At 44.4% G+C, this 21,701-nt stretch overlaps 1 protein-coding gene across 1 annotated transcript in view; it reads right to left on the bottom strand.

The window, feature by feature from the left end:
• Positions 1–21,701, bottom strand: part of FARP2 (FERM, ARH/RhoGEF and pleckstrin domain protein 2) — a 229,590-nt gene that overhangs the window by 103,361 nt on the left and 104,528 nt on the right. The window contains exon 9 of the mRNA XM_065411292.1: positions 198–345. Coding sequence (XP_065267364.1) covers positions 198–345 — 148 coding nt within the window. The remainder of the gene's footprint in view (positions 1–197; positions 346–21,701) is intronic.

Genomic DNA, 21,701 nt, shown 5'->3' with positions numbered 1-21,701 from the left:
CAATAACAAATCCTGCATCTTGGCAGAGGGTTAGACAGGATGACCCTTGTGGTCCCTTCTGACCCTATGATTCTGTGATATAAGGTCAGCTATTAAAAAAAGTCAGAAGAGATTTGTAGATTAAAGTGACTGACAGTTACTTAAGGAATTATAATCAAAAGGAAGATGTACGTATCTGGTATTATTCTCCAACCTACCTGGAATACTAGTACGCCCATGTGTGAAACAGCCAGGCTAATTTTCGACCCCTCACGGTCAGATGCAAGGTGAAATCTAACGCCATACATCTCCAGTTTCCGAGCAATTTCAAGCACCTGGAAATCTGACTCAGCAGGAGTTTGGCCCCTCCAATAAGGAATAGAAGCATAAAAATAGAGAATATTAAAAACAACCTGATTTTATAATACTTCCAAAGGGTCCAAAGTAATTAATCTATATGTCCAGAACTAAGCAATAATTTTCTGCCTAATTTACAGACAATTTCACTCCATGAAAGTATTACTGCTACCTTTGTAATTTGACTAACAAAATATATCTGGGGGAAACCGATACAGAGAAGCAAATGAAAACTGGTATGAAGGTTATCTGATTCAAAACCCAGGAGGTCAACAGATCACTGTCCAAACAGGAATCCTGTTCAGTTTGATTTCTTGCTTAGGAATGTCGGGGGGGTTCGGCTGCCTTGGCTGACTCCCCCATGCATGCATGTTTGATTGATCAATAAAGGAGCCTCAGGCTGTCTGATCCAAAAATCAACAGTGTGGACAATTTTCCACAACAATTTGGGGGCTCGTCCAGGATCCACAGAAGACATCCCCAGACCGGAGGACCGCAGGCAATCTCCCACCAAACCCAGGGCCCATCTGAAAGGTAAGAGACCGTTTGAAATCTCTATCGTGGGTTTCTGGTGGAGGATCTGCCCGTAGGCTCAGGGTTGGGTGAGTTGCACGCTGGATCTGAACCTTTTGCTGACAGACATGCCTGACACCCTTTTGTTTTGTCTTGTTCTGGTTGTTTTTTTTCTGTCATAGGTTCGGGGTTGGAACCCCCCGAGCTAGGTTGGCCAGCGAAAGTTCCCACCAGCGGTAGGTTTGTGGTGAATGCCGTAAAACTAGCTGCCAGTAATTGGGGCTAAAAGCCAGTTTAGGGGGTGTGGCCGTATGTTTGTGAATGAGTGAGGGTCGCAGGTTCCCCTACTCTTGTTTCCCTCCTGGAGCCCTAGGCTCCCTTCCCCGCTCGGAGAAAGAGGAAGCCCTGGGAAACCGTCCACGAACTCCTAGGCAGTAGGGTGACTGTCTCCGCTCTCTCGAAGACGGACCGGTGCCCTTTGCTGGGGGAGGGGTGTGCGGGGACCGTGCCTTCCCTGACTCCTTTTGGTCTGTATGCCCTGCGACCGAGTTCCCTTCCCCGATTCCCCTCTTGGAGCCTTAGGCTCCCTTCCCCGCTTGGAGAGCGAGGGAGCCCCTGGAAACCGCCCGCTGTACCGGAGGCAGTAGGGCAAGCGACACCGTTCTCCTGAAGATGGGCCGGTGCTCTTTGCCGGAAGGGGTGTCTGCGGGGACCGCGCCTTTCCAGACCCTTTCTTGTATGGATGTCTGAATGTTGGGGTTTGGGTCACGCCTCGCCGGTATAAAGAGGGGGCACACAGTGAATGTTAAATGTTATATGTTTTGGTTCCGGGAAAAGCCACGGGTAAGTGGCGGGGAGTCGGGGTTCCCATAAGGATAGGCCTCGGTTGTAGGCCTTACCTCAGCGTTTGTGTGCAAGTGTGAATGACTGAAATGAGTGAGGGTCATAGGAAGACGCCCAGAGCTTTCTGCGAGGCCTTGAGGATTACGACCAGGAATGTCTCTAAAGCAAGCCCTATGACCCGTGTGAGTGGCCTGATAGTGTTCAGGGGAGCTGAGGATCGTGGGAAAAAGGGATTGTGGGTCCAGGTCATGTGATCGGAAACTTAGGAATTGTAAGATTGGATCTCACAGTCGGTAACCTAGGGATAGCTGACCAAAGCCCTACGATCAGGTAGACTCCGGGAATGTAAATGTAATTGGTATACCAGAGATGATCCAAATTTGTAATTTCCATTAGAAGAAAGCTTCGACCTTGACAGGACTGTGCACCTCAGAGGCGCACTTCTTGCCAACAAGATCAGTTTGATGCATATTTTTATTGGTGTAAGGAAACAGTAAAACGGCGCCATAAATCTCAAGTAGGGAGTCCCAAGGACTCACAAGAAAAAGCTTAAAACACAACTAAAAAAAAAAAAAAAAGATAAAAAGGAAATTGACTCTTTTCCGTAACCCCGCTGGCCAGCAGATATTGCTCTATCCATCTAGACCCCTTCAGGAGGCAAAGCCCCTTTGGAGTATCCCCTCCACACCTCCTGACGATTTTATAGACCTGTTATTGTCATTTTTTCTCTTTAGTCCTTGTTTATCGGTTAACCTTTTGGGAAAAGACTTGTTGTGTAAATTAAATTGTATAATCTGCTGTACCCCAGATGGTGTGTATCTGGACGTGCCTGGTCCCGCTCACAATGAAGTCCTGGCAGTTTATAGGAGAAGACTGACCCCAGCCCTTCCTCCTTGCAACAGGAACTGCTGGTTAAGGTCTCTCCCTCCCTGTGGGCCTTGTGAGCCGATCATGCCAACCAGGTTGGGTGCATTGGGTCTGCCCAAGCCATTAAGATTGGCCTAAACCCAACAAGATCCCTTCCCAAGGTGCAGCAGTACCCTCTATCAAAACAGGCCAAAGAAGAATCCAATCTGTTATTATCTCCTTAATTTGACAAGAAGTCATTATTCCTATGGTCAATAAGTGTGAATCCCCCGTTTTATCATGCTGTTCATGCTGTTGTTCTTTCTTTCTCTCCTGTTGTCCCTAGCCCTGTTATTATTCTTTTTTATACTGCACCAGTGCTGAGGGGTTATTATCGCCTCAAGAAAAGATTGTATTAAGTTCAGACATAAAGAATTAAAGTTATTATTAAATAAGATGCATCTAGATGTAATGTGTGTATGTGTGTATATAAATAAATAAAAGGGGGTTAGTTAAAAAGCCCACCCTCCTTGCTAAATTGGTAGTGAAACAATGCCTGTGCCCATGGAAAGAAATAATGCAGCAAAGAAAAAAGGATCGGGCCCAAACAAGCAGGCAATCACAGTTTGAGGAAGTTGAAAGAAAGAAAGTGAAAAGTTAACTCTGTAGTTACTGGAGGGAATCAAGCAGTGAAACTTGGTAGGAATGTCTGTAAGTAATCCAGGCAAGAGATTATTTAAGTGGAATTATTCAACTATGAATAATTTAGTCGAATTTGCTGAAGAACACTCCTGCTGTGTACAATCTGTATTTTATAAGTTTGAGATGAATTGGTATTGTTTAAAGTTGCAAAACTGAGAATACTTTTGCCAGACACAGGAAACTAGTGTTGTTTAAGGTATTTAGCATTTAATCCTTAAGGTAACTTAATGCTTTACAAGATTTAAAATGTTTTAAATAAAGACCAAAGGTTGTGGCTGCAGCAGGGTAGTCAAAGCCAGGAGAATAAAAGATTTGAATTTGTTTTTGGGTAACAAAATAGCAGATAAAAGATCTGGTAAAGAGAGAGGAGGACAGTGCCCCTGGCTGTGTGTGGTCGAGCTGTCACTTTGCTGTGGGTGCATGGAGATTTTGTAAGCACAAAAAAAACCAGTTACACCTTGTGTAGAAATTGATGGAGAGGATGTGTATTTTCCCCAGAACATGTGCAGTGTATATTGGAGCAGAGGTAAAAGAAATGCAAACCTACCAAAATAGGTTATGTTGTTTTTTTCAGATCACTGTGTGTTTGAAAACAGGAGTTAAAAGTTAATTGTGTCCCTTTTTAAGTAAGAGTCTTTAAGCTGTGGATAGCTTTGGATCCAGAAGCAAGCCAGAAAGCATCTGTACTAATGCAAATTATCTTAACTTATAATGTAGAAGCCACTGAAACCTGGGCTGCCTATGAAACAATTATAAGGAAATATGGGATAATTCCTCTGTTTTGCCTGAAATCAACAAGAATATTTGTATATAAAGGAAATATTTTAAGCAATGACTGACTACCCAGAAGTGGTAGACTTCTGTTCTTTTGTCTTTCAGATCATCAGAGAAAACAGATGCCAGCTGAACAGCATTCAACGTATCATGCATTTACTGGCACAATAGGAATTATTTTTGTGTTCTGTGTCCTGTCTTGTGGTGTTTGTCTTGTGGCCAGAATTGTTGTGTTTAATATTTTCATAGGACAGTCTAGTTCAAAATTAAATAGAATGGTTAACTAAAAAAAAAAGCAGATACTTGTTTTATTCAACTTGGAATACAAAGTGTTTGGATAAATCAGGAAAATGTAATATACTAAAGTATAATACATTTGCTTAAGTAAGAAAAAGAAACTTCATTGGCCAGATCTTTTAATTGAAAAAAAATTGTTGTTAAAATTTGCATACCAACAGTCTTTGGAAGCAAGGACATGAAAGGTTAACCCACTCCCTATATTGCACATGGGATCCTTCTGGCTACCTCAGATTTCTAGCCAGAGGGCTGGGGAGGGAGGAAAGCTATTGGACACCAGAGGTTGTACCGAGTAGACTCCTCAAAAGTGGGTGTGCTTGTCCTGGTTTGTTGCTCCAAAGCTCTGTAATAAAGTTATTTTACTGGAAGGGTATTTGTGGCATACATTGAATAATAAGATTAATGTACTGTATAATGGCAATGTGTATGTGTTCATTGTTGAGAAAAGGTGTATGAGTGAAGAGTGGAAGTTTCCTTTGTAGGTTAAAAAAAAAAAAAAAGCCAAGAAGGGGAGAAGAAAAAAGAACAGAACGAATTAACTGGAAAAAAAAATAGCCAGCAAGCTCAGTCCAAAGATAAGACGCTGGCCCCATTCAAGGACACTGCTACAGCTAAGACTTGGCTGACAACCAAGAAAAGGGGGGGCTTGAATATGCCCAAGCAGCTGTAAAAAAAAAAAATCTGCAAAATACTGCCAGGCATTAATGAAATGTGTTAGTTTTTTTCTCACAGGTAAAGAAGTGCTATCCAAAGACCCTAGCAGCCCTGCCATTCATTGAAACCAGGAGACTGCGTCTACGTAAAGTCCATCAACGAAAGACTGCTTTGGCTCCATGCTGGAACGGCCCTTTCCAAGTCCTGTTAACCACCAACACCGCTGTGAAGTGCCAAGGACTGCCTGCCTGGACCCATGCTTCTCACTGTATAAAGACCCCTCCACCTCGGGACGGCTCTTCGACTGATAAGCCTATTTCTCCTTCTAGCTCTGCCATGCCTTCTGGACAGCAGGAAAAAAGGACAAGGTGAAGTGCTAGTAACCTCTCCCTTGTATGATGCTGAATCACGACTGTTTCAGGAAAAGATAAGAAGGAACACTCGCTCCATTGAAACCACCAAAGTCCAGGGATTCCTGACTACAAAAGACATTAAGAACTGACCCTGGTGAAGAAACGAAGAATTATACACTGGCAGGAAGAAACTTGTGGGACCCATGCTTGGGAATGTGGTATTGATTGGATTTTGGGGTTTATTCTACAGGCTGCGCCCTGTGTTTTGGATAAGTCCTTCAGCATGTATTGCCCTCCCTAATTGGATTTTAAATGACAAGTACCAAAGGCACCTTGTTGCCACTGCCCCTGCCATCTCCTCCATTGTACTATTACCCCTGTAACACATCCAAATACAGACAATGCCATATATTTGATAAAACCAATGGCCAAGGCCTTCACACTTTAGTGATTTATTTAAATATTGTTTAGAAAAATAAATTATTTTTAAGGTTCAGGATGTCCCATATAAGCGAACAATTGAATGGAAAACAAGTGGATCAGTGGAGATAAAAGTATATGATATTACTACCAGTGAACCCCAAGAATTTGTAATTGCAATTGATGGGTTCTATAGCAAAGTAGATATGATGGCTGTTCCTGGAATTTGCACTGTGTTAAATGAGAGAGGCCCTTATTGTTATTTGGTCACCCAATTAGTGAACAATTAAACAAATATCCAAAGAGTTTGTTTTGCCACTGGAAATTTTACCTGCATAGAAATTATTCCAGTGACTAATAATGTGACCTGTATCTTACTGCAATACACCCCTTCTTATGCCATTAATATCAATGCCTCCCAGAAGTACATAAAGGTGTTTAACCAACAGATGTGATACAGTACTATACCAAAGAGAGCTGTATTAGGATATCAATGGATTGTGATTAACACTACATTAGGGACTGTTAAATTTTCATTGCCCTTATCCAGTTTCCAGATCACCTCTATATACCCAAATTGTTCAAGGGGGGGGGGGGGGGGGCTGCCATTAGATTAGCACAACAGAGGGCTTGGGTTATTTCCTCTAGAAAGAAGAGAGACTTGACCGGATCCCTATGGGATGGGGCCAATAGTGCAGCAGCAGTTTGGAATATTTTTAAGAACCAAGAACATGATGAGAAATTGGGGCAACTAGAGAAGGCCACTAGCCTTATTTCTGGGGCACAGCTAACCCAGGTACAGGCTAGAGTTGGTGAGTAACATGTTATCTCCATCCTTAGTTCTATGACCCAGAAGTTGCTGACGGAGATGGTCTTAAATATCACTGATGCTGGGAAGGCATTGCAGTGGGACATGGCGTGTTCAAAAGTCCTGGATTTTCTGAATGACCAGCTAACGGCCATTCGGAGTGATCTTGAGCACCAGGCCTGGCCCACTGCCCTTACAGACACTTCAGGAGTACCATCTGATCTATGGCCATGGAGGCATACTTGGAGGTTCTCCGGGTGAAGGTGTGGATATTCACAGTGCTCCTTCCAAACATACGGACCGGTTAGAGGGATGTGGGCTCCCACATACTGAATCCTGCCTGGTCCATGGGGAGGATGCATCTGGGATTGGGTTATTCACTGAGACATTTGGGAAATCAAGCCATCTGGTATGCCTAGCCGATTCATAGTCAGTGCTCCTGAAATAACACCCAATATTTGGATTGGATTAGGAAACCAATGGACACTCTGGCCATTAGAACCCCCACAGCTTCAATGTATATGTAAACTCAAGCCAGGGAAAGTTGTCACTGTCCATAACAATGTTTGTTGGGAAGGTAAGGGACTGGGAACCCTCCTGACAGGAGTCATGATCTTCCAGGCTAATAACAGCTGTGTATTTGTTAAGGCCCATATTGTACACAACGCCCATTTTAACCTCACTATGACTGCAGGCAGCCATGTTATTTATTGGCCTTTGGATAAAAATTTGCAATCAACTCTCAGGTATAAAATGCCCTTTAACTGGACAACCCTGGTACCAGACCGTTTCCAAAATCTGCTTTCATTGATACCCGAGGTCCAGAAAATTTCTGATTTATAGGGACAAATTCATATCCTTAAAAATGTATATCAGATAGAAAAAGATGCCTTTCAGACAGCCTATAGGCTGTCTTCTTTGTGTATTAGTTGAGATTTGCTGTGTGCGGTAACCAAAATTATATGCAAACCCCATCGTATTGTTATATTGAGTGGGCTAACAGTTGTAGTGATGTTGCTTGGTTTGGGCTTATGCCTTTGTTGTTGCTGTGCATATAATTTTTTGCTAGGCAAGGGAACAAGTGGCATTAATGATTGTTAATAAAATTTTTGATAAAAGTTGGGATGAGAAAAGGGAAAGAAAAAAAAAAAGGAAGGAAATCAATGGGCTCATGAATGTTAAAGTTGAGGCCAAAGGTGGCGCTAGAGAAACGCCAAAGGGGGGAATTGTGGGGGGAAAATAGTCTAAGGCCTAAACTTTGGTCAAGTGAACTGTATGTAGGGTCAGGTGAATTGTATGTGTGGCCTGGAGGCAGGAGAAAAGGGGGGGGAGTAAAAGGAGAAGGGTAGACAGAAATCATAAAAGCAGAACTAACTGTAGACATTATAAAAGTAGAATTAACCTTTGTAACAGACTATGATTAATAGATGTCAGGTGACAGAGCAAGAAACCGCAAAGGGCAAAACTAAGAAAAAACAGGAAAACTTGTTTTGCTTTATTCCTTATATGGATGTAAAACTTTAAGGAAGTATATGTCATTTTTGTGGTTTTATCCTATATAATCTCTCGCATTTTATCTGTCGGGGGGGTTCGGCTGCCTTGGCTGACTCCCCCATGCATGCATGTTTGATTGATCAATAAAGGAGCCTCAGGCTGTCTGATCCAAAAATCAACAGTGTGGACAATTTTCCACAACAGGAATACATCGATATATCCAGAAAACAAGGGGGAAATTGAGAATATTGCATAACAGCATGACAGAAACATAGCAAACGTTGCAACAATACAGGACAATCTAAAATGGGATTAGAATTATCCAGATAACATTGTATGAAATTAAGTATACAGTACATTCGAAGCATATGCACTTCATTTAAATAAAAAAAATCTAGGAAAACCTAATATAATCAGGCCCTATGCATTCTATGATTCTATGGTCATAGAATTTACCCACTGCCACAGAACGGTAATCCAAAACCCTAGGTCTCTTTGTTAAAAATATCACATTTATACCCCTTACAGTTGCTTAGATAATGGTGAAAACCAATGGAGTTTGCAAACTTTCTGAGTTTGCAGAGAGCCTGAAATAATAGTTCAGAGAGGTGTGACTTGCCATCAGACTTCATGATGCTGCAGTCACAGAATTCAGCACATTTTTTGCCATGGAATTGCCCCCCATCTTCCTGTACTGCCAAAACATGCCTGCACCTTCTCGTTTTCCATCTTTCCCCACCGGGGGAGTCAATTGGATTTCAGCGTACCCTTCCATAGAGCACAGCAGCAGGGCCTCAGGAAAACATGTCAAGTCTAGCTTGTTGCCAGGGAGTGGGTGGAACCTGAAGTGTAGACTGTCCACCTGAGCTTGCCAGGATGACCACCACAATAGATAGACAATACCCCGGGAGCAGAGAAGATGAGATACTGAAGTTGGCTTCAAGCTCCCCATTTCCATGATACATACTGAGGTAAGGAGCTATTGAGCAAGGCCACCTGGACATTTTAACTGCTGAGACCCATAGATGTGGACTGCCCAGAAAACAGTGAAGAACAGGATCTTCAAGAGTAACCTTTGCTAAAAATAATGACCGCCAAATTTACATCAAATTAGTGTTTTCAACTGTAAATCATAGTTTGTGAGTTTGAGGGTGACAACCCTCATGGAGATAGGAATTAAGGATATTTCACAAAGCCAGAATAAAAAGAACATTGCCATGGAATTTAGGAGTTCTTGCCACACAATTTAGTCCCACAGTGCTGCAGAATACACAAGGGTCTGATTATAATAGGAGTTTGGTGTAACTGTCTGACAAAGGCAACCTCAAAATTTAGAGGTTCGGCAACATAACACTATACTAAAAGATCCCACAATGATTACTATAGCACTATTTCTGATCAAGTGCTGTTTTTGCCATCTACATTAGTGCACTGCATACAAAAAAGGCAACAAATGGAATTTTTCATACAACAGTTTAATGGAAGGAAACTGGATGATGGAGGAAGGGTAGCGAGCTGGGAAAAATAAAGGAACTCAGAGATTTTTGCTTAGAACTGACTAGCCCCAACAAAGGCTGTATTTATGTATGCCATGTTAAAACATGCTTTTAGAAAAAAATTTACCCAGGGAACAGCTCTCCCCCCATAATAGATATTCAATTAGTTAGAATAGACTATATGCTATTTAGGGTATGTTCTGTCTATTTTTGTATACTATCCTGTACCAAGTGTAACATGAGCATTAAATAAATGAATATTTTCCTGCAATACCCTTTCCTTCTTCTAGCCTTTTTTTTTAGATGCCTACTCCTAACAGTTTATAGAGTTACCATTAAGACCAGACATCTTTGTTCTATTTCTAAAAAGTAATGTTTTTCTGTTGAACATGTTCAGATGAATTATTAATAATTAAAGTAGAATTTATGGAAATAGGGACCTCTTAACTGCATGTATGGACCATCTTTAAAATTAATACCGGTACAACCACAGAACACATTCAGAATGCAATCCTTTTAAATATGAAAAAGTACTGCAGGAATCATGATTCTCTGACTCTTACAAGTGGTTACATACTGGAAAATCATTGTGCCACACAGGTTCTGGGTGAGTACAAGGTGGTTAAAACATTCAGTATGGTTTCTACTGCTTTATTCTGTAAGAACAACGAGTACTTGTGGCACCTTAGAGACTAACAAATTTATTTGGGCATAAGCTTTTGTGGGCTAAAACCCACTTCATCAGATCCATGGAGTGGAAAATACAGTAGGAAGATATATATAACAGTACATGAAAAGATGAGAGTTACCTTACCAAGTGGGGGGGTCGAGACAATTCAATTAAAGTGGGCTAAATTATCAACAGGATGAAAAAAATCACTTTTGTAGTGGTAATCAGGGTGGCCCATTTCAAACAGTTGACAAGAAGGTGTGAATAACAGTAGGGGGAAATTAGCATAATAAATTTGTTAGTCTCTAAGGTGCCACTAGTACTCCTCGTTGTTTTTGCTGATATAGACTAACATGGCTACCACTCTGAAACCTGCTTTTATTCTGTATTAACTTTGAAAAAATATTGATCTTCACAACGGCAAAGACTGAAAAGATTTTTTCCCCAATTACAAAAATTTCAGGGGTTCAAATGGAGTTCAATATTTTCAAAGATGTAGTCTATATTGTGTTTTTCATCAAATTTGAGTATGATGTATCCAAATAAACTTTATATACAAAGTATAATTACAACAGTATGACTTTTGTGAGCAGATAAGGCCTAAATTGCATCTCTGTGGGATAAGTGATAAAAGTTTGGAAATATAAATTTTGGCCATAAATTCACACATTACACAACTTCAAGCATAGAGTGTATAACACAACGAGCCAAACTCATTCCTGGTGTAATGCCACAATCTCAGAAAGAGGATGTTAGGGCTTTATGTAAAAAATAAAATTACAGAAATGTGGTACAACATGGTGGCTGGAGAATTTGGAATATGTCCAATAAAACTTCTAGGCACAAACTCAGGTGAGTAACTTGAGTACTATTTTATTACATATAAAAACCGCCAGAGGTTAACTATTCAAATTTATCTAATAAAGTTAAGAGCATAATACCTGTCAGAAAGAATAGAATTTTTAAAAAACTGCCTGCACCTACAATAGAAGGAACTTTCTAAAGTGGGGAATACTAGGAATGAAGCCAAGCAGCTCATACTGCACAGAAAACATTTATAAATGAGAAGCAGTTTCAAAGTAATTATCCTCAGATGTTTGCTGTAGACTAATCTGCACAGACTGGTCTGAAAACAATCTGGTCTAATTTTGTTCATCCATTAAGTAGATAAATCTACTTAGGCTTCCCCAAGTCAATGGATGACAACCTGCCAATTAAAGGTATTTTCCAACAAGAACTGACTTCAGTACAGAAGGTCTCAATGCAAGGTTTCCTTACAGCTGGATCCATATGTAAACAATATTTATTATCACAACATCCATACAGTAATAGGGAAGATCAAACTCTAACCCAGATACTGATAAGTGTCCTCCGCTTTATATAGTTTTTTAAACCTACAATTAATTTAGATTTTATGGCTTGAAGAGGCAAAAGCATTGCATATTTAGAAATTGCATTGGTGAGAAAAGTAGAATTTCAGATTCTGCACAAGGATCTATATTCACAACCTATTTCCAAAGATACCTCGATGAGGCTGGCTTTAGCACAAGATAACTGTGTTACAAGGGTCAGGTACTGGTTAGCCTGATGACCACTCGAGACCAAGACCACTGTGGCTCTTCTGCTGTCACCTTGTTCTCTTCCCACCCTCCAGCCACAAAATTGATATATTCACTTATTGTGTATTGTTTAAATCCTAAATTGTGAACTCTCTGAGGCAGGAACTGGCCTTGTGTTGTTTGTATAATGCCTAGTACAAGAGAAGTCTAATCCCTATTTGGGGTCTTTAGGTATACTAGAATATAAAGTGGTCAACTTTGGATCTTGCAGAGGTACACATCTACAGAACTGTACCATTAATAGACTATTTTGGCACCGAGTAAACAGATCTGAAAGATTAAATGTAGAAGCCATATTTTACACACACAAAATTAATCACTCATTTTAAGAAGCACAATATAAGCTTTAAAATTCTATCACAGTGAAAACATTTATTTTCCTTTTAATATAGAACTGCTGTTGGAATCACTGCTTCGATTTCATGTTGCATTGTATTATTCTACTGGTTTTATCAGCTGGGGTGAACTCATGTATTAATTATTTGTATTACCATAGTACTTAGCAGTCCTAGTCATGGACAATATCACACAATATCAGCCTGAAGAAATTAAGCATTATCCAAGTAGGTGTACACAACATGCTCTGACTTTCACATCCACATACTGAATAGAGCCTTGTGGTATATTAAGTTATATAAAGACAAACTGAAATTGCCTATTGGATATACTGCAGAGAAATGTAGTACTCAGAATAGGGCCAGGCAAGTAAAGGCAGAGCAGAAGCTGCAAATGCAGGAGACTTGAAACTGAGAAAGGAAATAATATGTAGCGGTAGAGGAAAGCCAAGAAACCTGGAGACACTCCATCCTGTCAGTAACAGTTCATTCTTCCTTGTCAGACCAGAAGTGTTGCCACCAGAAAAGCTAATTCAAAAGTCAGTGTCACGGAAGAACAAATCACCTCTCATATTGAAACACTAAAAATAAGAGAAGCTGAGAAGGAGGAAAAAGGAGGGGAATAAAAATGAAGGACAAAGGTGAAAAGAGAAATCAAGAGAACAGAAAAGAAGGCTAGTGCTGTGTGCTGCCATAAAGGATACCAGAGTTCAGTTGTCTATTCAGGTCTCACTCCTTCAAAGGAAAATGATGAGATGTGTGTAAACTGCGGGAAAATGTGGAAACTTCACAAATCAGACTAAAAAGATGAAGGATCCCCAACACCAATGAGATAAGGGAAAGGAAATGGAAGGCTGTCACTCTTATTTTTAGATGTGCAAATGCTTCCAGATTACATCTATTACACAAACGTTTTCCAGGAAAGGATGGAGATTTAAAATTTCTAACCAAAATTGCACAAGTAACCTTAATTTTGTCATTTCCTAATTTGACTGTTTCATTTTGCAACATTAACATTCTTTTAAAAGTAGGGACTTTTTTAAAACAAAATTTCTTACATTTAAAAAAAGAAAAATACAGCAAAGAAATTCCATAATATTCATTTATTTGCTATACAGCAGTAGAATGCTTTGCTCTGTGCAACATGTGCAATCAATTTGACCATTGGCCTGCTAAACCCAGGGTTGTGAGTTCAGTCCTTGAGGGGCCACTTAGGGATCTGGGGCAAAATCAGTACTTGGTCCTGCTAGTGAAGGCAGGGGGCTGGACTCGATGACCTTTCAAGGTCCCTTCCAGTTCTAGGAGATAGGATAGGAATAAAAAACAAACCATTTTCTCATTCTACATATACCTTTATGTATCATACAGAAGTAGGTAGGACTCCTTAAGAGCCCTGCTTCCTTCAACATACTCCTTCACAAATCATATTCCATAACCATACCTATGAAAACCAAAATTTCACTATTTGTTATCCAAACACATGCAATGAAATCTCGAGACAGTGCTGAATCAGTAGCAGTTTTCAACTTGTACTGCACACACACCATGTGCTGCACCAATGTAATGATAAGGAATGGTATGTTTTATTGTTTAATGTAATCCAGTGTGAATGCGCATATTACATTTTATTAAATCCTTACAATTTGGCTAAATTAAATTTCATTAGCCCAATTTTCATTAACCCAATGAAAGATATATCTACAACCCAGGGACTATATTCCTGCTAAATTCCATCACCTTCGCCCAAGGTGCTAGAGCTCTCCAATAAAAGGCACATTGTTTTCTTACTAGAAGAACTATTTTTAAACTCCTATGCTTTAAAATAGCTCAACCTTATTTGATGAAACTTTCAGAAAATAATTCTGGAAGTGAATCCATCAAATTAAGGCATTTAATTAACATAGGTTGCACTAATGTCATCCCAACAACTTCTACAGTGCAAGTAAGTTTTGTCAGTAGAAATGTCTACAGCAAATTGAAAAACAGAAGTGTGGTGACAGTACAAAATAAACGGAACTTTATATCAAAATAAACAATTGACTGCTGTACTGATGTTTCAGGCTGCATTGCAGTCCTACATATAGCTGCTGCCCTCAAAAGCTTTCCAGTTTTAGTTTAGAGCTTGCTTGCACAATTAGTTGCACCAAGCTAGGGTGCAAATCTATCCCACACTAGCCTATCACTGTCCATGTGGACCCTGCTAACATGCACTAACAGTTCATTAATGCACTTTGATCTAGTCCCATTTCAAAGAGGACTAGATCAAAGCACATTAACAAACTATTAATGCAAGTCATCAGGGGTCACACAGACTGTCTGGCTGCAGGCTAATGCAAGGTAGATTCACACCCCACATTGCTGTTGTCATATAGACAAGCTCCTAAATAACATATTGATGTTAGATCAGTATCCGCACTAATCCCTGAATTTCCCTGGAATTTCCAAGGAATACCTAATGAAGACTGCAAATACTGAAGTAATGTTTCATTTATATTTTTCATATCAAAATTGTTTAAATGCACATCTGTACAGCTGATAACAGCAGCCAAAGTAACAGACACTCAATATGCATGGAATCATCAAATTAGAGATGAGAATGACCTATTAGGTAATCTAATCCATTTCACAACCAGTTTGATCCCTAAAGTCTTTTTTCTCATGCATTAACATATCACCTCTCTCAAACCTGCATTATAGGGGTTAAAAACAGTGACAGAAACTGAATTTTCTTATCAACAAAGGTCATAACAGCCCTGTGCTCAGAAGGTTCAGCAGACCAAGTTCCAACCAAAAAGCATCAGGTAATGTTGTGGTTCTCGGAGTAAAGTTAATTCACTCATGTTGCATGTATATTATATTCTTGATAACTTATTAAGACCAGTGGTTCTCTAACTTTAATGTTAAAGTTTAATATGTGTTTAAAATTCGATGTACGATTTTGTAAGAGAACGCTGCTTATGAACCTCCTTTCATGCCCTATGCCCTCATTTCCCACTACTTGCTTCTCAAAGTACTTCATTTTGCAAACACAGACCACAGGTAAGATGTGCTGAATCAGAGTGTTAAATATATACTTTATTATACAGTATGTGCAATGTGAGTGAGTTATTTCTAGAGAACATTAATTTTTACAGTTCCTGACTATTCTGTATTTACATTAATCTTAAAGTTGTGATAAAAATGTATTTGCAATTGGATGTGCTGTTTACTTCAAAAATACTTTTTTAAAGATCCCATAATATGTAGCACCAGATTTCTGTACTCTGTACTTTCTCAACGGAGGGTCCTGTGGCACCTTTAAGACTAACAGAAGTATTGGAGCATAAGCTTTCGTGGGTGAATGCCCACTTCATCAGACGCAAGTAATGGAAATTTCCAGAGGCAGGTATAAATCAGTATGGAGATAACGAGGTTAGTTCAATCAGGGAGGGTGAGGTGCTCTGCTAGCAGTTGAGGTGTGAACACCAAGGGAGGAGAAACTGCTTCTGTAGTTGGATAGCCATTCACAGTCTTTGTTTAATCCTGATCTGATGGTGTCAAATTTGCAAATGAACTGGAGCTCAGCAGTTTCTCTTTGGAGTCTGGTCCTGAAGTTTTTTTGCTGTAAGATGGCTACCTTTACATCTGCTATTGTGTGTCCAGGGAGGTTGAAGTGTTCTCCAACAGGTTTTTGTATATTGCCATTCCTGATATCTGACTTGTGTCCATTTATCCTCTTGCGTAGTGACTGCCCAGTTTGGCCAATGTACATAACAAAGGGGCATTGCTGGCACATGATGGCATATATAACATTGGTGGACGTGCAGGTGAATGAGCCGGTGATGTTGTAGCTGATCTGGTTAGGTGCTGTGATGGTGTAGATATGTGGGCAGAGTTGGCATCAAGGTTTGTTGCATGGGTTGGTTCCTGAGTTAGAGTTGTTATGGTGCGGTGCATGGTTGCTGGTGAGAATATGCTTAAAGTTGGCGGGTTGTCTGTGGGCGAGGACTGGCTCCCAAGGTCTGTTTCTCCTCCCTTAGTGTTCACACCTCAACTGCTAGCAGAGCACCTCACCCTCCCTGATTGAACTAACCTCGTTATCTCCATACTGATTTATACCTGCCTCTGGAAATTTCCATTACTTGCGTCTGATGAAGTGGGCATTCACCCACGAAAGCTTATGCTCCAATACTTCTGTTAATCTTAAAGGTGCCACAGGACCCTCTGTTGCTTTTTACAGATTCAGACTAACACGGCTACCCCTCTGATACTTGAACTTTCTCAGTACAGTAGAACCTGAGTTATGAGCACCAGAGTTACAAACTGACCAGTCAACCACACACCTCATTTGGAACTGGAAAATCAGGCAGCAGGAGAGATGGAAAAAAAGCACAAATACGGTACAGTACAGTGTTAAATGTAAACTACTAAAAAAATAAAGGGAAAGCAGAATTTTTCTTCTGCATAGTAAAGTTTCAAAGCTGTATTAAGTCAATGTTCAGTTTCAAACTTTTGAAAGAACTATAATATTTTGTTCAGAGTCCATTCCTGAGGTTTTTGTAACTCTGAGGTTCTACAGTACTATTTTTTGGTCATGTCTGTCCCACAGATTTTCAACTTTTCTATTCTCTTTATACTTCACAGAGTATAAAATATCCATACTATGGAATTTATTTATAATTACTGAATTATAAACAAGGCCCTATGTAACCAGTGGCAAGTGGAAAAGACGGTTACTTACCTTCTGTAACTGTTGTTCTTCGAGATGTGTTGTTCACGTCCATTCCACATTAGGTGTACGCGCGCCGCGTGCACGAACGTCGGAAACTTTTTCCCTCAGCGGCTCCCGTCGGGCCCGCAGGGTCTCCCTTCCCACCAGAGCGGCGCCCCGCCCTAGCGTATATATATCCCTGCCGGCCCGACCCTCCCTCAGTTCCTTCTTGCCGGTGACTCCGACAGAGGGGAAGGAGGGTGGGAAGTGTAATGGACGTGAACAACACATCTCGAAGAACAACAGTTACAGAAGGTAAGTAACCGTCTTTTCTTCTTCGAGTGCTTGTTCACGTCCATTCCACATTAGGTGACTCACAAGCTTACCATTGGAGGAGGGTAGGAGTCAAGGAATAACTGATTGAAGCACCGCCCTGCCGACCATCGCGTCATCTCTGGTTTGATGGTGGATCGCGTAGTGGGCTGTGAAGGTATGCACCGACGACCAGGTGGCTGCCTTGCAGATCTCCTGGAGCGGGACCTGTGCCAAGAAGGCCGTCGAGGACGCCTGGGCCCTAGTGGAGTGAGCCCTGATCTGAGGTGCAGGCATGTTGGCGAGCTCGTAGCACGTACTTATGCAACGCACGATCCATGCCGACAGGCGCTGCGTCGAAATAGGCTGGCCCTTCATCCGTTCCGCAACAGCCACAAACAGCTGAGTCGATTTACGGAAAGGTCTGGTACGGTCCAGATAAAAAGCCAATGCCCGCCGAACATCCAGGGTATGTAGGCTGCGATGGCTTGGGTCCGTATGGGGCTTGGGGAAGAACACCGGTAAACAAATGTCCTGCCCCATGTGAAAATTCGTGACCACCTTTGGGAGGAAATTAGGGTGAGGCCTAAGCTGCACCTTATCTTTATAAAAGACGGCATAAGGAGGCTCCGAGGTGAGGGCCCTCAATTCCGATACCCTCCTAGCCGAGGTGATGGCCACGAGGAACGCGACCTTCCATGAAAGGTGCATGAGGGAGCAAGAGGCCAGGGGTTCAAAGGGCGGCCCCATAAGCTTAGTGAGGACCAGATTGAGGTTCCACGGGGGTATAGGAGGGCGCGAGTAGGGGAACACCCTTTCCAGTCCCTTGAGGAAACGGACTACCATGGGGTTGGAGAACACGGATCTGCCCGATTCCCGCGGGTGGAACGCCGAAATGGCGGCCAGATGCACCTTAATAGAAGCGGGGGCGAGGCCTTGACGCCTGAGGTGCAGCAAGTAGTCCAGAATCAGTGGTATCGAGGCCTGCAAGGGCTGGGAGTGTTGAGGCTCACACCACAGGGAGAAGCGCTTCCACTTGGCAAGGTAGGTTGCCCTTGTGGAGGGTTTCCTACTACCAAGGAGGATTTGCTGGACCTCGTGGGAACATCTGTGCTCCACATTACTTAGCCAAAGAGAAGCCATGCCGTGAAATGCAGCGACGGCAGGTTCGGGTGGAGTAGGCGACCCCGATCTTGGGTGATGAGGTCGTGATGGAGGGGGAGGGCTATCGGAGTGGTCACGGACAGTTCCAACAGAGTTGTGAACCAGTGTTGGCGTGGCCACGCCGGGGCGATTAGAATGACTGTCGCCCTGTCCCTGCGGGTTTTTAGGAGGACCCTGTGAATGAGTGGGAACGGGGGGAAGGCGTACTTCAGGCTTCCGCCCCACGGGATTGCAAAGGCGTCCGCCATTGAGCCCGGACTGTGGTTCTGGAACGAGCAAAATTGCGGGCACTGGCTGTTGTCCTTGTTGGCAAACAGGTCCACCTGGGGAAACCCCCACCTCAGGAAAATAGAACGGAGGACGTCTCGTCTCAGCCTCCACTCGTGCATGAGATAGGACCGGCTGAGACGGTCCGCCAACCCGTTCTGGACCCCGGGGAGATATGCCGCCCGAAGGTGCACTGAATGGGCTATGCAGAAGTCCCAGAGGAGGAGAGCCTCGTGACAGAGGGGAGAGGACCGGGACCCGCCCTGCTTGTTTATGTAAAACATAGCGGTAGTGTTGTCCATCAGAACCGACACGCTGTGTCCTCTTATGGTGGCGTGAAAGGTCTGGCAGGCGAGGCGAACCGCCCTTAGCTCCTTCAGGTTGATGTGGAGCAACCGTTCCTCCCTGGACCACAAGCCCTGAGTGCGCTGGTCCCCTAGGTGCGCCCCCCAACCCAGGTCCGACGCGTCTGTCACTAACGTCAGAGCTGGTTGTGGGGCGGCGAACGGGACCCCCGCGCAAACCTGCTGCTGATCGAGCCACCAACAGAGGGCGCCCGATACTCGAGCTGGGATCGTGACGACCATGTCCAATGGGTCTCTGTTGGGGCGATACACCTGGGCCAACCACAGCTGCAGAGGCCGGAGTCTGAGACGGGCGAGCCCGACTACGTGTGTGCATGCTGCCATGTGCCCCAAGAGTTGTAAGCAACATCTGGCCGTGGTCGTGGGGAATCGCTGAATGGAGGTTATGGCCTCCTGGATAGCCAGGAATCGCGATACAGGAAGACTCGCCCGTGCAGCCACCGAGTCCAGGACTGCCCCTATGAAGTCCAGCCTCTGTGTGGGGACTAGTGAAGACTTGGGCACATTGACCAACAGGCCGAGTTCTCGGAATAATTGCAGCGCCAGTGCCACATGGGTGCGAACCTCCGCCTCCGACCTGCCCGCTAGGAGCCAATCGTCCAGGTACGGGAAGACGCGCATCCTTCTTTTTCGAAGGAAAGCCGCTACCACTGACATGCATTTTGTAAAAACGCGCGGGGCTGTTGCCAGGCCGAAGGGCAGGACCGTAAATTGGAAATGGCGCTGCTTGACAGTGAAGCGCAGGAATCGCCGGTGGGCGGGCCGGACGGCGATGTGAAAATAGGCGTCTTTCATATCGAGGGCAGCGTACCAATCCCCCGGATCCAGGGAAGGAATGATGGTACCAAGGGAGACCATACGGAAACGTGGTTTGAGCAAGTATTTGGAGGGTATAACCTGTCTCCACCGTGCGGAGGACCCAACGGTCTGATGTTATACTGGACCAAGCACGGTAGAAATGAGACAGGCGGTCCCCGAAACACAGGGGTGGATCCGGAACGGAGATGGGTACACTGTCCTCGATCGCAGCTTCAAAACCCTGGTTTGTTTCCCGGCTGCGGTTTGTTTTGGCCTTGGGTTTGGCCTTGGTCAGGCATATTGTTGCGTCTACGCCTGTTATCCCTGCCCCTTCTGCGGTACGGCTCTTGTCGAGGGCGAGGATGGTACTGCCTCTGCGGAGGTTGGGGCTTAAAAGGCTTCCTCTGTGTCACCGGGGTGTGCATCCCCAAGGACTTGAGGGTAGCCCGAGAGTCCTTGAGGCTATGTAGTCTGGCGTCTGTTTGCTCTGAAAACAAGCCCGAACCCTCGAACGGCAGGTCCTGGAGGGTGTTTTGTACCTCCGGAGGAAGGCCCGAAGACTGCAGCCATGCAGAGCTTCTAGTTACAACGCCTGACGCGATTGTTCTAGCGGCTGCGTCGGCAGAGTCAAGTGAGGCCTGTAAAGAGGTTTTGGCCACCGCCTTCCCCCCGTCCACTATGGCCGCAAACTCAGGTTGTGAGCCCTGAGGCAAGGCGTCCTTGAACTTGGACACTGATGCCCATGAGTTAAAGTTGTGCCTATTCAGGATCGCTTGCTGGTTTGCGATCCGCAACTGGAGGCCTCCGGACGAGTAGACTTTCCTGCCAAATAGGTCTAGCCGTCTTGCTTCCTTGGCCTTGGGGGCTGGGGCCTGCTGGCCATGCCTTTCCCGTTCGTTAACCGCCGAGACGACCAGCGAACATGGGGCCGGATGGGAGAAGAGAAAGTCAAACCCTTTGGACGGGGCAAAGTACTTTCTTTCTACGCCCTTTGCAGTTGGCGCAGAGGAGGCTGGCGTTTGCCATACGGTCTTATAGTTTGACTGGACCGTTTTTATGAGCGGGAGCGCGATCCTGGAGGGACCTTCCGGGCTCAGAATGTCCACCATCGGGTCCTCCTGCTCAACCGTCTCCTCCGCTTGTAGCCCCAAGTTGAGGGCTACCCTTCGGAGCAGGTCCTGGTTCGCCCGGTGGTCAATAGGGGGAGGGCCGGACACTGTTGTGCCCGCCACGGCTTCATCCGGTGAGGAGGAGGAGGTCATGGCCTTTTGAGCGTCCTCGTCCTCCTGTAACTCCTCCTCAGCGGGGTGGCCCTCCGGGGTGCGTCCCCTGCCCTGAGTCAGGGACGGTGCCGGGCTCGGTGCCGAGTCTGCCCTCTCTGTGTCAGGTGGTCTGGAGACCGTGGCCTCCGCACGGGAGGCAGGACGGCACCGTGGGGAGCGGGACCGGTCTCCTGAGGGGCCCAATCTCGAGGTTCTGGACGGAGGGCCTTGCTGATGATAGGCCCACGGAGTCCAGAACGGCCACTGTCCAGGATGGCTCCAATGCGGTTGCCAAGAGGCCTCGTGCTCTGTAGCGGCGTGCCCTCTGCGGCCATATCTGGAAAAACCCGAGCCCTCTTCCGACGCTAGGGACGGCGACCTAGAGGGCCACAGCGGTGCCGTGGGGCGGTGCCGGTCCGGTGTCGGGGAGCGGTGCCGTCGGGACCGGGACCGTGAGTAGCGCCGTGCCGATCTGGACCTGGAATGGTACCGTTGACCGCGGGACCGGGAACGGCTGCGGGAGGATGGTCTGGGGAACCTCGCCATCGAAGCGTCCCGGTGCCTGCTCGAGCCGGGCTGCTGGGACGGTGCCTCGCTCGCATCGGGGCCTGGCTGTTTGGTGGCCCGTTGCGCGGCGGGAAGCTGGGAGTCCACCGAGGCGGAGCTCGACCGGGACCGGCGCC

The sequence above is a fragment of the Emys orbicularis genome, chromosome 9 (assembly GCF_028017835.1).
Source record: "Emys orbicularis isolate rEmyOrb1 chromosome 9, rEmyOrb1.hap1, whole genome shotgun sequence".
Taxonomy (NCBI): Eukaryota; Metazoa; Chordata; order Testudines; family Emydidae; genus Emys; species Emys orbicularis.
The sequence above is the reverse complement of the archived record's forward strand: the minus strand, read 5'-3'. Positions and strand labels throughout refer to the sequence as shown.